This window comes from Castor canadensis, chromosome 14 (genome assembly GCF_047511655.1).
Source record: "Castor canadensis chromosome 14, mCasCan1.hap1v2, whole genome shotgun sequence".
NCBI lineage: Eukaryota > Metazoa > Chordata > Mammalia > Rodentia > Castoridae > Castor > Castor canadensis.
In genome coordinates this window covers 5,857,151-5,874,258 of record NC_133399.1, presented here as the reverse complement: position 1 = coordinate 5,874,258, position 17,108 = coordinate 5,857,151, and the positions used below count along the sequence as shown (strand labels likewise).

Genomic DNA, 17,108 nt, shown 5'->3' with positions numbered 1-17,108 from the left:
ACTTTTAGCAGGCTCCAGGGGTTTCAGGTCAGTAATGCCCTGCTGTCCATCACAGGCAGTTTGTTAGTATTGGCAATCTAGAATGTGATTTCTTATCAACAGATAACCCATGGTTCTCAGCGCTCAGGTTTCCTAACTCCTTGATTAGTCCCCATCAGAGTTTCTCTTTTTTCCCCAAGACAGTCTCACCACAGCAGTCATGATTTCATCATCTTTACTATCCTATGAAATACAGGGTGAGAATACTCTCATTTTTGGTCTGTAGCTGGATTGATGCCTTTTTTACATGGATTCTCCAATAATTTGTGAGTTTGGGAATAAAAGATTGTTGCGCATATCATTTTGGTTATGTTTTGTCCTTTCTCTTACACAGAGTGTGAAAACATTTTAAAAGGCATACATAACTCAGGGAAACCTGAGGAAATGAGAAGCAAGAATAACGTGTTATTACTTGAAATTATTAGCGTCTTAAAAATGTATGACATCATAAATGTGCTGGGTATAAATTTGGTAACATAGGAATGAATTACATATTTCCTTTTATTCAGGAGGAACAGAAGGAATACATATTCAGCTTAAGTTCATTTAACTCACCTACTTCTCCATCCTTCTTTTCTGACTTGATTAATAGAGGAATAACTGTGCACAATAAAATATGGCCTCTAATACTGAGTTAGATTTCATTTGTCCTCAAAATATCATATATACTGATATCAATAAAGCAATAAAAATGAAAAGGGCACTTAAAGGTATATTTGTACATAACTGAATGTTCACAGGCACCTAGTTAGGCACCTGTGCAGGTAGCAATTATCTTAAGGCAGTAGGGAAAATAGACTGTCCAGGGTACGATACTGAGGTGAATGGGGAATCCCTGGTGAGAATTTACTGCCAGGGGCAGATGTGCAGTCAGGAGGACTCTCAGCAGTGCTCATAGCATTTCTGAGGCTGCTGTCTGCATTGTTCATGATGGGTAGGGTCATTGATTCTAATACATGTTCATCATTATGACCAAAACTGAGTCACAAACTTCTTCAGAATTCTGCATAGATGGACATACATCCCTTTACACAGAAGAAAAAAGATAAGAAAGTTTAAATCAACACTTTCAGACTCCAAGAATTAAGATGAATTGACAAGGCCTTGTGTATGAATTGAAGGCAAAAGAAGGTCTACAGAGAAGCAATAACTTCCTTCACCAGAAATCTGTAAGAATAAAGGTCAGAAATCTAAAGTGTCAGTGAAGAAAGGCTGAAGGCAGAGTGTAGGCAAGTGTGAAAGCCAAAATCTCCATGGGGCTGGCTTTAGCAGAATCTACAAATTTGTTTGGTTCACCTACGTAAACCATACCAAGATGTCCCAATGACATTCAGAAGACTCCTTCCTACTTTTGATACTGGATGTTCAGTGGAGGAATTAACCATTTTGAAATTTTAAATTTTTGCACAAGATCTGTCTTGGAGAAAAATAGATTTTCCAATGTCAACACTGTGTAAATTTCTATGACCAAAGTTCAAGGGGAAGTGGCAAATGTTCTCTACTATCATTACCACAACATTAGATACAGCCAAACACATGCGATGTGTGTCAATCTAGTGACAGGAGTTACATTGAGATAGGAACCTAAGATGGGGACCAAAGAAGGACAGATCAGATGTTAGCCAGAAGAGGGTATCACAACACAAACATCTTTCACAGGTGATGTAGAATAGAGAAGGCTGTCACATTGAAACAACAAACAAGGGCAGACATGGAAACACACATCTTTAAGAAACAATATAGAAATGTAGGAGGTAGTCCCCTCTAAAGGATGTACTTATGGCCAAATTTTTGTGACCAAAGCCACCAAAAAAGATTTTTTATCACAAACTACCTGTCAAGAACATCCATGCAACATCGATCTACCATTTGATCCAGCAATACCACTCTTGGGGATATACCCAAAAGACTGTTACTCCAGAGGCACCTGCACATCCATGTTTATTGCGGCACTATTCACAATAGCCAAGTTATGGAAACAGCCAAGATGCCCCAGCACTGACGAATGGATTAAGAAAATGTGGTATCTATACACAATGGAATTTTATGCGGCCATGAAGAAGAACGAAATGTTATCATTCGCTGGTAAATGGATGGAATTGGAGAGCATCATTCTGAGTGAGGTTAGCCTGGCTCAAAAACCAAAAATTGTATGTTCTCCCTCATATGTGGACATTAGATCAAGGGCAAACACAACAAGGGGATTGGACTATGAGCACATGATAAAAGTGAGAGCACACAAGGGAGGGGTGAGGATAGGTAAGACACCTAAAAAACTAGCTAGCATTTGTTGCCCTTAACACCGAGAAACTAAAGCAGATACCTTAAAAGCAACTGAGGCCAATAGGAAAAGGGGAACAGGTACTAGAGAAAAGGTTAGATCAAAAAGAATTAACCTGGAAGGTAACACCCATGCACAGGAAATCAATGTGAGTCAATGCCCTGTACAGCTATCCTTATCTCAACCAGCAAAAACCCTTGCTCCTTCCTATTATTGCTTATACTCTCTCTACAACAAAATTAGAAATAAGGGCAAAATAGTTTCTGCTGGGTATTGAGGGGGGGAGAGGGAGGGGGTGGAGTGGGTGGTAAGGGAGGGGGTGGGGGCAGGGGGGAAAAATGAACCAAGCCTTGTATGCACATATGAATAATAAAAGAAAAATGAAAAAAAATAAAAAAATAAAAAGACATTAGAAAATAAAATACTTTCCATCAACAAAAAAAAAAAAAAAAGAACACCCATGCAAACATTCACCTATCAGAAAGAGTCATTGAGTTTCCACCCCACAAACTGCCCAAAAAGTAACATAAATACCCTTAAGCAGCCCACCTGCTATGGCCTGGATCGCTTTCCTCCAATCACTCCCTGTACAATCTTTATGCTTTCTTTCTTTCTTTAATAAAGACCTGTGGCTTTGCATGTATACCTTGTTGAGTCAGCCACCCTTCGATCTTGAACAAGAACTCTGTCCATACCCAGGACCTTTATCAATAGGATTCAAATGTCCATTCTCTCCAAACAATGAAAAGAAATCACAATGTGGAGAGACAAAGAAATGTGGCTCTTCAATGGAGAATGTTGACTTATGAAAAATCTCAGGCAGAGGACCCATTTTACAAAGACCATATGGAATATATCTAAGATAGAATCAAAGGTTGTAGGGAACGATGATGTAGAAAAAGGAAAAAGTAAAACAATGTATGAAGAAGATACTATCTACAAAGACTTAGCAGTCATCACAAGGATTATATGGAAATGATGAAGATGTGCCAGGAACCAGTGGCTCATGCCTGTAATCCTAGCTGCTCAGGAGGTAGATATCAGGATGATTGTGGTTCCAAGCCAGGCAGGGTAAATAGTCATTAGATATTATCTCTAAAATACATAACAAAAAAAGGGCTGCTGAAGTGGCTCAAGGTATACACTCTTAGTTCAAGCCCTGCATATCACACACACACACACAAAGAAAATATGAAGATATATATAAAACAAGTTCAATGAAGCCAACACTGTAGTTGTTCAATTGTCAACTAATGAAGGAAGACCAAGAATCAGCATGAAGAGAAAATGATTTAAATTATGCAGCCAGAAGAGAAAGAAGACTAGAAAATTCACAAAATATATCACCGGTGTCTGAATTTTGTAAATGTTAGCCAGAGTTCTCTAGTCAGGAGAAAAGAGACAGAAGCTTTGAACTTAGATTACATAATGAAAGCAATGTTAAAAAATTGGAAAATGGATATGGTAGACATCAAAAAATGACAAGGAATGGATAGGTGGGGAGTCACCTCTTATGCCAGCACAAAGTTTATTGTGGATGAAAGCCTGGAGCCTCTGGGAAACAAACTGAGAAAGGCTTAGAAGGCATGGTCCCAGTGGGAAAAAATAAGGGGACCCAGTAGAGGGAGGATGTATGGCATCCACTTAGCCCAGGAAGACTACAATTCCTAGCTGGCCATTGTTTGTTGTTGGAGATTGGCAGCACTTTACCAATTCTCTTAGAGGCATCATGACTGATCCTGGATGACTGATCAAAAGAGCATTAGTTGGACAAGGTTTTGAATGGCAACATTTGTGAAGGAATGCAGGCTTTGGGAGATAGTGAGACATGCAGTTAAATGCACATGGGTCAATTGCCATTAGCATGAGAGGGAAAAACCATGGGATTTTGGTACAGACACTTGTTATAGGTTTAAGTAAACTACAGAACTGGGGGCATGGGACAAAGGCATGTATATGAAATGGTACCAAACACAGGTTGGCCTGGTTGGTCACCAACTCAGCCCTTGTTCTGGGAGAGTTTCCAGAGCTGTTATCTGGAGGGTGTTCCACTTAAGCAGTTAAGTCTAAGTCATAAGTACTTGCTATATAAGTCTAAAACTACAAACACCTTTATCAAGCAAAATTAAGAATAAGAAAATATGAGAATACTTCCAGTTCAATAATACTGTGTAAGGGAAAATAACTCCATAAGCATAGACTACTAAGAAGACAAGTTTCAAACCAGGAAAAATAATCTGTCTATACATAAGTAGAAAGCCTTGGCCAATATAAGCATTTGCCTTCTGACAGAGGGGCCTATAAAGACTTGGATAGTAGCCCTGTGTAAGACCACTTCTTTAAAACAAGTTGGATAAGGTAACTTCTGGGAGGTCTGCCCCAGGTGACTCCATCTGTATTGTGACAGGTTTCCCCTCTTGTCTCCAAACTGGCTGTGAAGAGTATACTCTGATAATTTCATCAATTAAACATTTTGGTTAATGAAAGTCTCTTCTCGAGACACACAAATGGAGGGGCAAACTCACCAAAATTTGAAGGTTGGTGTTTGGACGAGGCCCTGCAACTGGGTAAAAAGGATTATGTCACCATTGAAATTGGTGTGAGAAAGCATGGAAAAAATAAATACAATGAATTATCTCATGAGGAGTTAATTTTAGATAAGAAGGCTGGTGAAAAAAATCCAAATGCCTTATTGAATCCATACCAGAACTCAGGAAGCCTTTCCTTTTGCCTTTCACTAATGCCAAACCTAGAAAACTGTGGTTTTCATTTACATACATCGGATATTTTTAGGCAAAGAACTGAAATTCTGTGTTTGGTCCCTTTAGCCTGTGTGCAGATGACACTAACAACATGTGTCCATAATGGGAAAACATATCATCTCAAAAGCAAGTCTTCAAGGAAAAAAACTGCTAAAGTGTTTCAGCACATTTAGATGCTTAGTTTTAGGTGGAAGAACAGGAGGTCAAGACAGAAAATTACCTCCAGTCATCATCCACATGTTATTTAGATTTGTATTTCATTTTATGTTTGCAGTTCTGGAACCTTGGAAGTCCTCAGCAGGCTGATAAAACTGACAGTATGACTTGAGCAGGACTTTTCTTTCCATTTCTCCTTGTCCATTACTGTCTCTGTTTTCCTCAGTCAGAAGGCCAGTCTCAGAGAGGAAACATGAGCATGTTATAGAATAGGAGGAGTAAAAGGAACCTCCATCATGGCTGAGAAAGATTTACAGAGAAGGGTTTCATTTTAATACTTTATAAACCTTGTGAGATGAAGGAAGAAAACAGGATAACAAAGAGATGTGTTGAAGTCAGAAGAACTGGTTATCCATGAAACACAGAAATACCTTGGGTGTGGGGGTGATTTTTGTTTGGTAGGAGAACAGAGAGAGGGAGAGACTGGAGTATAGATCAACAGAGGCCAGGATAGAGGGAAACCTTGGACCATGTCCCAGAGCATTGGAAGGTTTTCAGATTGCAATGAATTTGGAAAAACAAAGTGGCCTGTTTGGGGCAAAAATGTCTGGCAGTGTCTTCTCCTTATATCCCTGATGCAGTTCTAATTGCTCCTTACCTGGGATTTGTCCAGGTCAAAAGTTCACAATCTCTCTCAGTTGGCTGTTAGACTTGGGTTATGAGTTAGGGCATATGGTTTGGCGGGCAATTTTCATGAGCAACGGAGCTGGAAGAAGAAACAGGAACCCTTAAAACAATGCAAGTCGCCGAAGATTGCAAACTGAGGAATTTAAAATAATCTAATATGATGTCATATACTTTGATAGAAATGATCATTTTTCTTACATTATGAGCAAGTGCGCATCAAATGAAAAATAGAGTATCAGTATATGCCACAATGAAACAATGAAAGAGCTAAAGAACAACAGGCAGGCCAGGAGAGGTGAGCTGAGGTGTGAGGGAAAGATTGAGGTCCAGTTTTAAATAACATGAGGAAATAAGTAGGAACAAGTCATCAGTACCATTCAAGTAACAGCATACAAAGAAGCTAATTAGTACTAAAAAGTCAAGTTTAACAAACTAGAGCATTTCAAGTACAAAGAACACAATAAGCAAACATCAATAAAGGTTCTGATGACAAATCTATACAAAATCAAAATTTCCTATTAAATGTAATCTATGCATAATTCACAAACCTCTCTCCATTCCTTCCTAGCTCATATGGTTAGGAGCAGCATTCACAGGAGGCCAATATGTGAGGAATTTTGTCTCTTGCTTGAGACTACTGAAAGGTGTTGGAACATGTAAGAGGTAGGAGGCAGTATGAGTCTGCAGATCTTTGTAGGTAGGCTTTCAAGGGAGATCTTTGGGTCCTTGGTTTCTCTGCTTCTGCTCTTTTGCTACCTGACATTATGTGAATCATACAGTTCCATAACATTCTTCCCACACTAAGTGCTGCCTGGAGTCAGGCCTAAAAGTAACAGAGCCATTTGATAGGATATGGGACTCCTTAACTGCCTTAAACAACTTTAATCTTGTAGCTTCATCTCCTCATGAGTTGGCCATAGTGTGGGTAGTTCTTAATATATTCCTTTCTGTTCCCCCCAGCATCTTTTAACTGATATTCTGAACTTCAGGATATCAATGTACAGCAACACCACTTTTCATTCTGTGGACTTCTTTTCCAGTCTTAAATGGAGTGGCAACTGATGCAATCACCACTGAAATTTTTCTAATTCTAATTATGAAATAGAGTCCTGAAACTGTTTCTAATACCCACTGGACATTTTATGAATATTAATCAGAACTGTTTTTCACATCTTGGAGAAGATATCTAGAAAAGACCCCAAAACAATGACCACTGAAACAAAAGTGAAAACAGTTTAGTTCAATATCACACATGATTGAGTTTGTGAAACACACTCAAACACAGCACCCAGAAGGCATTTATATGGGATAGATCTAATGCTTTTCCTAATTCCAAAGGGTCAAAATAAGAGCACAGTTTAATGGATAAGTTCAAAAAAGGATTTTCTCAGTTTTTACAAAATAGTGCAAAGAAAACACTTAGGAAGCAAACATTTTAAACTTTTTTATTCTTCCTGCTGTCATGCTCACTCTTACCCACCCTGACCATGAATTAGCAGAAAATCTCTCTTTACTGTCACCCTCAGAACAGAATTATTACAGGGAATAATCTACCAGCAGTGAAAGTTGATTTAGCCACTTGTCATCAGCTGTTATCTCCCAAGTTCTTTCCCATTCTTGTAAACCAAAGATCTTTTTTCCCTAGCAAGTGTCCATCTGCATTCCTTAATTTTGGGACATCCCACATAGTGCAATTTTTTCAAAAACCTTCAAGGGTAAAGAACACACTCAGTGCTGAAAAGGAGTCCTGCCAGACATAAAATTCCATTGATCAGCACAGAAACCTGAAGATATAACTCTGGGAGCACATCATGTTCTTTTACTCTCATCTACTACTGAGAAAACTCTAGGCTTCTACACTGATATTTCTGAGAGAGAACATCTCAGTTCCATCATTTTAAGTTTCCACTAAAATAAAATGTCAAATGCAGAAACTCAGTCTCTATGAGACTATCAAAATGTGACTATATTTGACTCTTGCCCTCACAGATATTTTTCATGTGTTCATAGAGAAGTGTAAATCCAGAATAACTATACATGTCAAAGTCAAAACACTGAAGAGCAAACAGGACCATGGTAGCAACAGTTACACCTTAAGAAAGGAAAGAACACACACCAGCATTTACCTGTGGCTCACCTGATTTCAAGTACTATGCAGCTTCAAACTAGTAACACACCATCTCACGGAACACCAGACTTTGTTGAATTTTTTAAAAGTTTTACAAATTTAAACTCATTTGATAACTTAGAATGTGGTGACTCTTTGGGAAAAATTCACCGAATTCATTTAAAATATTTTTATTTGGTGTTGATTAATGAATTCTGCAACACTTGCATCCAGTAGGCTGATAAGCATATTAAGTTATCTATCATCATTTTCTGCATTTCTCTCCTTTCTTTTCATTTTTGGTTGGACAAATCTGTGAGTTCAGGGTTTTATGTTTGCAAAGCAGATTCCTACTAATTGCGCCACACTTCCACTCTTTTTGCTCTGGTTATTTTTGGAGATTGGGGCTCATGAAATATTTGTACTTCACCAAAAACATTGAAATGTGAAAATAAGTGAATCCTTGAGAAAATAAATGAATAGCATGGTGGTAGGTCAATTTCTGAATGTGAGCAAGGCCACAGGTTCTTTCCCAAGCACAGGAAAAAACTAAAATAAACAAAATGATATGAACAAAAAAGAAATAAGCAAAAGAAATTCAAGTTTCAATAAAAGTATAAAAATAGGATTACCTGTATTATTTCTATTGGTTTTCTCCTAGTGTCATTTTCCTACTTCAAACCAACTAATAAATAACTTCCCAATAATGGCTACTTCAATTTCCAAGGTAAAAGATGATTACAATACACAATACAGAAGGAAGAACTTTTGAGACTCTAGTGGCTCACACTTTTCACACAAACTACTTCAGAGACTGAAGTCAGGAGGATCATGGTTTGAGGGACACTTGTTTATCTGGGATGGTACCATGTATCACCTAACTAGCATAAATTTAGATATCTCTTAAAGGGTTAAAGGGTAACATCCAAAGTTCTTCCTATTGGTCAAGATATTCTAAAAGTTTTAGTAATTTTGTGCCATAACCTGTGATGAAGAACAAACATGGTTTTTTAAATCTATCACCAAACAAAATAACCTCTCAAGTGAATAAATCCTTTCTTTTAGCTGGAGATCCTGAAAGTCTCTGACTTTACCATGGTCCATGAAAGGCTTCATCAATTGTCACAAATTACATTGTGACTAGACAAATTCTATGAACGAAAATGCAAACAACTGAAAACTTACCCAAGCAAAGTAATCTTGGTAACAGTAGTGGTTAATATCACCACCCTACCATCCTTCATGTTCCCATTATTCTTAGATACCCAACAAGGGAAGCACACACTTTTGACTCTTCCATGTTCCGCCTCAAATTCATCATCTTACTTGATCATCTGAAAAAGAATTCTAATTATAGAAAATATCCTAATGAAATTCCCTACTCTTTCCAGGCAGTCTCTTTGAGCCACTATATCAACCCCTCCTTTATTATTACATAAAACAGAATCTCAAGGCTAAGGATCTCTGATACACAACCTAATTTGAGGCCCTCTTTTACACATTATCTCTCAGCTTCTTTTTACAACTTTTTGTTCCTCTTTACTACTCTTGACAAAACAGCCCTTCTTTGGCTTTCTTGAGACAGTGCACATGCTGTTGTTGGGGTTGTCCTGCCACTGAGACCCTAAGTTCATATTTTGCCTCAATTTTCATTTCATTTTTGGAAAATACTGTGTAGACACAGGACAAAGAGAACATCAATTATATTCATAAACCTTTGATAAGTTTCCAATCTCAACCCTCCCATCTGAAACCCAAGTGCAAGTTCATCACCATGGCAGTAAGTTGTGCAATGTGAGCTTTGTGTAAATTTAGGGATTTAGTAAATCCCTAAGTAGCACAAGTCTGGGATCTGGTTGTGTATTCAAAACCCTGCTTCCACATTTTTACATAATTCAGGACCATCAATTTTACCCTTAGAAGTTTGGAAGCAGCAGGGACACTAAGGATCATAGTTTCTCGTGCTGGTGACCTACTACCTGCTACCATCACCTCATTTGGGGAAACAATCAAGGGTTCCAGGATAGATGAGGTAACTCAGAGGTAGAGCACATGATGACAGGTTCCTGCTCATCTTTGCAGATCTACACCCTATATTTAGGATGGAAGACCACAAGACACTCCAGGCAACTAAAGGCATCAGATTCCAGCTCTGTTCTGCAGAGGATAAAGTCTCTACCCCTGCTTCAAGCAGGTCCAACATCCTCATCATCCTGAGAGGACCCTGGTCACAAACACTACCTTGGCTTTCTATTGTGATTGGGTTTTGCCCTCCAACCTAGCTGAGCACACACATAATGGGACTGAGAGAGTCCCACAGTGTCCATATAAAAAAAAAAAAAAAACTCAGTAATTCAGAAAATGATGGGAATCACAGAGTCATTTTCCAAGGATTAGATGGTGGTCATTCCACCGGATTTGGATTGGTCAGCCTACACAGTTCTTCCCTCCAACAATTTTCATGCCTTAATGAACCTAGGTCCAGTCAACTTAGATCTCTGTGACAGGAGAAGTGATACCCTACCTGGCAAACTGGCAGGGCCAGTAAGTGCTTCCAGGCAAAGACCTTAGGAGACCAGGCCTCCTCCCTGGACCTTATGTTTCCCAGTGTGGGGATGCACTGTATTTAAGCAGAACCTCAACCTAGATTTTTCCAAAAGAACCCTATTACTTTCACATGGAAATGGGTCCAGAGTCTGCTGAGAATACTCCACACTCAGCATGTAAGGATATAGCCACTGATTTCACAGAAGGACCTATTTGGAGGACAGGGCAAGTGAAACTTCAATAGACTAGGACAAAAAGCCAGGTGTGGTCACAGTTGTTGCTATCAGTAACTTGTCTATATGGACAAGGATTTGTCACACCTATTCCCTCAATCTACCTATTATTAGTCAAGAAATAAAAAACAACCACAATGCCACTGGCTCACACCTATAATACTAGATACTCAGGAGGAAGAGATCAGGAGGATCATGTTTTGAAGCCAGACCAGGCAAATGGTTTGTGAGACCATGTCTTAACAAAACACTTCACAAAAAAGGGATGGCAGAGTGACTCAAGGGGTACACCCTGACTTCAAGCCCCAGTTCTGCAAAAAGAAAATAAATAAAATAAAGAAAAGAAGAACATACCAATAAGCAAGCCCAATTATTAAGTAGAAGACAAGCTGTAGCTATCACACTAATATGGCAGAGACTGGAAGGCATTTCCTGTAGTAAGTAGAGGGTTCTCTTTACACCAGCCTGTGATTCACCACTTCCTAAGCTCTTCTCACTGGCTAGGGATCAAGAACCCACCCCTTGAGATCTGAGTAACAGAAATTCCTACCAGGGGGAATGCAAAACCCAAATAATTGAACCCAGCAACAGCACTCAGCAGTATAGGCTTCAGCCCTGATGCCTACCCAGTCCAGCCTGGTGACTCATTGTAGCTAAGCAGAACCCTGTTTTTCAGAATGGACCCTTCTTCTTCAACTGGGAAATGGAGCCTGGAATATGCTAAGAGAATTTCACACCTATTTTCCCATGGGGACAATTTTCCTGTGATCTCAGGAAAATTGTGGTCCAGGCCAGGAAAATGAAAAACTGTGCATGAAGATAATATCATATCTACTGTTCATGCACAAGGAACAAATAACAACAAATATGAGGAGACAGGGAAATGTGGGTCATCAGACAGAAAGCATTGTAGAAGTTCCTCAGACTGCTTTTGCTAAAAAGCATGGACTCCATATTCAGTCCATCAACTAAAATCAGGAAAAAACATGGCATCTCTCCATTTACAATCAGTCTCTTCTCTGAGCCATTCTCTGCAATCACCTTGCAACTCCCTTGGAATCTAGGAAGGAGAAGATTGATATTTTCTTCATGACCTGAAACCAAATCTACCCCCAACAGTAGACATTCCTTGGATGGACCATCCTCTGCATAAAACTCCAGAACCTCTCCCAAAACTACAGCTGAGTGATAACTAAATCATTCTTGTGACTGGAACCCTTTACTTATGCATATCTTTGGATACTGTCCCCTGTTCTTTGCCTATTTCAATATTTGCCAATTTCATGTCCATAACCTGCATATGATGAGCATGAGCTCAGTGCTTACACTACTTCATCTCACAGCATATCCCTAGCTGTGTCATAATTCTCCTTTCCCTGATTCTTTCATTGAAATTGAAGGGCAATTAGCTGGAAGTAAAATGAGACAACTAAGGAGCTTAGGCCTTGGGTCCAAAATTTTTTTTCACAATGTGACTATTGATTGCCTATTAAAAATAATAGGCAATGAACTCATTTCACAAAGTCTTTCTTGGGACACTCTAAAGTAGAATCAAAGGATTGTAGCCAATCATGTTGAAGAACCAGCAAAGTAGAAATACTATATACAAAGAAGTTAATGTTAATACAGACTTAGAAATCATCAAAGGATTATCTAGAAATTATGAAGATTGAGATACAAGAAGTTCAATGAAACCATCACTATAGGTGCTCAACGGAGGACAAGAACAAGAAGAACAAAGAATCAACAGGAAACGGAATGAAATTATGCAGCCAGAAGAGAAAGAAAACATTTCAAAATTCACAGAATGTGTTACCAGTATCTGAATTATGAAAATTGTTGGAACTTCTCTAGATAGAAACAAAAACATGTAAGGTAAGAATGTAGATCACATAAAGAAAAACAGTGCTAGAAAATTAAGAAATGAACAAAAATTCTTTACTTTCTTCCCCACTACAGGTATTCAAGGAAAATCTTTGCTTAAAGTCATTGAACATGAACTATGGACTAGGTGATCATGCCTTATAATACGAACAATTAGTAAGAACAGTTGTATATGGGTTGAAGAGCAATAGTGGAGAACATACTAATATGCTGGCCCTGTCCATGAAGAAGCACATCTTTATTTGAAATGCATTTAGCTTACATAGAAAAGGATTTGACACATTCAAAAAATTACTAACAATACATTTTAAACATACTTGGTTTTAAAAAGAGGGACAGAAAATGTGATAGTATAATTAATAAAGGACTGCACCTATCAGACGGGCTCAAGTGGTGTAGTGCATGCCTTAGCAATCACAAGACCCTGAGTAATAAATAAGTAAATAAATAGGTATATAAAGGATTTCAGCAAGATTGTACTACACCAGCTAAATGCACAGTACATCATTTTGCTGAATTTATAATAACAACCAGAACTTCAAATTAATAGAAGAACACTATTTACAAAAAACAAAGGAATATCACAAAAAGAATGACAGGCAGAGGAAGGGGTAAGATGGGGACCAGAGTAACATGAAGGAACCAATTAAGAAAAATGCTCAACAGCACAGACCATCAGTATAGTACAAACAACAGTTTTGAAAGAAGCTGTTTAATTAAAGTTGGACAAGTGTAATAAATAGGACATTCCACATATTGGCAAATCTCAGAATAAGCAATCATCCATAAAACTTCAGATAAATTCATAAACTATCAAAACTTCCTAAGAAATATAAATTTTCCATACTCTACAGAGCACCAATACCAGAACCCCTGCCCAAAAAGAATATTCTCCTAACAGTGTAGAACACTAGGGCAACTTTACATAATTAAAATGAGCAAAATCTTCTGGGTCAACCTCACCACAAGGGATTTGATTTATAGACTTGAGTCTTTGTGAAATATCCATTACTCCAAATTATTGTCATGCACTCACTTTAAGGTGAGGGAAATACTCAATGTCAGTTTTTGACATAATGTAACCTTAGTGAGCTATCTTAATCTTTGTCAATGTATATTGAGATGTATTAATTCCAATATTTATTTTCAGAAACCTTCTGATTTCTTCCACAATTTTAGGTTTACTAAGTATATCCATAGTTTATGCCTAACTGGTACCTATGAAGACTATTCAATGTGTACTCTTTAATTAATGAACCATACTTCACTTTTGCTCAACTCCAATGTCTTCTTGAATTCATCTCACACAAGACAAAAGTACCAAGAATGGACACTCTGGTAACATTACCAAACACTCCCCCAAAGACCCCAAATGTTAGGACTTGTGCTGTGTTTCTTTCCCATCGCTTCTGTTAACAAACGTGGTGTTACCAACACCAACCAACTTTCAAACACCAACTAATAGTCCTTCATTTCATATCTGATACCATCCAGACTTAGCACAGTCCCTCCAACTTCTGGGCAGGGTGAAACAGACAAGTCCTAGCACATGTTTGCTTTGTCTGGTCACACCAGTCACCTTCCTAGTCATAAAGAGGTTCCACTCTGAGAAAAATCATCAGAATAAATGCAAGCATTGTCTCAATGGGGCTTAGGAAAACAAAGACTCCTACTGCCTCAGAAACTTCAAGGATTCAGAATCTGCTTGCTAGAAACTGACACAAGGACCAAAACTTTTAAAATATACTACACACCCACATCACCTTCCCAATGCACCAACTTTAGCCCCCTCAGGAAATATATAAAGGTGTCTTTCTCTGAGCATGGGCATAACAGTCTTGTCTTCATTGGCACAAATTACACTCTGTCTAACAATCCAACTCAACACAAAAGGAAAGTGGTGAAATGATATATTTGAAGTTGTAACACTCACAAATATCTACAATTAACCCACACTTCCAATTATTACTGCACTAGAAAATGAGCACACAACCAACATTCTTCTGATTATCCCCTTTGCAAACTCAGACATTCCTTCACCCACTGTCCAAATGCCCTTTTTTGCATAAAAAATGATTATGAAGTAATCATTGCAAATATCGTCAAAATGGTTTGTAAGTAGTTATAAGGTCAATTTCACAAATCTGAGCCTGAGTCATCAAACAAATCACACTGTAGTGTCACTATAAGATCATGAAGAACCAGGTCCCTGTGATTCATGTCTGTTATCATTGCTGTTCATTAGACAGAGATCAGGAGGGTCTTGATTCAAACACCATGCTAGCACAAAGTTCTTGAGACCCTAACTGAAAAAAACCCATCAGAAGAAAAGGCTAGTGGAGTCACTCAAGTGGTTAGAGCACATGCCTAGCAAACGTGAGGACCTGAGCTAAATCCCAGTGCAGTGAATACCCTAGCACTGGTAGCTCCTCCCTGCAAACCTAGGTAATGGGGAGACTGACATCATGATTACAGTCAAAATCAGCTAAGCAAAATTGTTTACCAGACCCCATTTACAAAATAACCAGAGCAAAAGAGAAGGGAGCTATGGTTCAAGCAGATGAGCTCTGCAGTGTAAATGCAAAACTACAATTTCAAACCTCAGTCCCCCAAAATAACACAAGTAACAAGGGCACAAGACCATGATGCGAATACTGTTCTTTCCATTCTCCATGTCTGTCCACTCCCAATTTATTTCTTCTCCTGTTTTCTTCTCTCTTTGAGAGCAAATTGCCTTTCTGCCTAGAGATGCCTGCATACCTTTCTTTTGGGGCTTTCCCCCTAGAATAATTTTCTAAAGTCATGGTCTAAGTTAAATAGCATTTCATTACAAAGCACTATTCTAGAAAAAAACCTGTGGAAATTAACAGTTAAGTCAGAAAGAAAAAATGTGTCCTCTCCACTCAGAAGCCAACCACGTGCACATGTGGATTCGCGTTTCCAATGAATCTGGCAATGTGCGGGAGTCATGGAAATTTGGGGACTGATTAGCAGCACGGAGAAGCATTGCGTTGAAGGGACAGTGCACAGAGTTTAGCCAAGGCTTCCCTTGAACCTGATGGACTCAAAGGGAAGTCAGGTCACAGTGAGGATTTGTGGGGACACTGAACAGGAGCGCCCTGTCCTGGCACAAACTCCATAAGTACTCAGGACGCTCCTCAGCCACCTCAGTCTGCAGAACAGGAATTTGCACATTAGTTTACCAGAAGAGCTGTGGACTGGGATGAAGTCGCCTCACAGGGACACAGACGGAGCCCAAGGCTCCCGCTCCACCGACACCCTCCAGTCGCCCATTGACCGAAGGCCCCAACTACGTGATCAGGGAGCCGACTCCAGGACGGAGAGGTCTCAGTCAAAACCGCCGCTTCCTCCAGATACAACAGTTCCTCCACCCAGCACTGCAGATGCCCAGCTGCCCTCTCACCATTTCCCGCTTCTGACGCATCCAGGACATCACTATAGTCCCGCAGTCAGAAGATTTCACAAAGGTGCTGGAGCTCTGTAGCCTGAGAAATGGCAGCAGGCTTGTGGTAAATATGGCGATCATGAGGAAGGCAATGTGAATCGCCTACCACTGTCGCTCCTCATTGGACAGGAGGTGCAGGCGATTAAACAGCCGCTCTGATTGGCTAATGGATACAGGGCCCAACCCCCCCAAGCCCTTGACTGATGGGAACATATAGTGGAGGGGAGGGGGAATGCTAAACTGGAGACTTGAAAGGACAGGCTTCCTTTATTGGAGATATGTGTTAGTTTGTGGAATAACTACTTTCAGGAAAACTTGCCCTGGCCTTCTGGACCTAGCACGTCCTCTTATCATATTCATTCTGACTTTTTTGAATACTCTTCCTGAAAATGAGACAAGAGGTTTACTCAGAGAATTGTAGATTCAATACTCCTTGGAGAAAATTCATCATGTCTGTTTAAGAGGGGAGACTCAAGTAGGCTAGGACACAGGAAGTCGATGTTGGACTGATGGTCAAACTCTTTAAACTGGAATGGAGCAGATGGCCAGGGATTCTTCATACGTCATGTTTCAACGTAATCATTTGCACCCAAGAAAATAAAAACACATTTCCAAAAAAAGCAATTTAGTTATTTCATGTATGAATCCCCACCTCATAAAGAACCAGATAAAATAGACTGGAGATGTGGTTCAAGCAGTTGAGCACCTGCTCTGTAAATGCTAAACTATGAGTTCAAACTTCAGTCCCCCAAAATAAAACAAGGAAAGAAGCAAGACCTAGATAATCACAAGAGAAAACTGATTTTGCCAATCTCCATGTCTGTCTGTACCCAAATTCTTCTTCTCCTTATTTTTTCCCTCTATTTCAGAGCAAACCACCTTTCTTTCTTAAAATCACCGTCTAACTTCATCAGAATTTTATTATAGAAAAATATACTAAAAAGTA

General features: G+C 39.1%; 1 protein-coding gene across 13 annotated transcripts in view; it reads right to left on the bottom strand.

The window, feature by feature from the left end:
* Nucleotides 1–16,258, bottom strand: part of LOC109676368 (uncharacterized) — a 33,696-nt gene extending 17,438 nt beyond the window's left edge. For 4 of the 13 annotated variants that reach the window (XM_074053714.1, XM_074053706.1, XM_074053716.1 and 1 more), the window contains exons 1-3: nt 16,121–16,251; nt 9,218–9,366; nt 5,897–6,004 (exon numbers count right to left, since the gene is read on the bottom strand). Coding sequence is in view for 2 of the 13 variants with exons in the window: in XM_074053704.1 (XP_073909805.1) it covers nt 16,121–16,243 (123 nt within the window). In the remaining 11 variants the exon portion in view is untranslated. The other 9 variants (XM_074053704.1, XM_074053705.1, XM_074053709.1 and 6 more) reach the window with 8 other exon arrangements.
* Between the last annotated feature and the right edge of the window lie 850 nt (nt 16,259–17,108).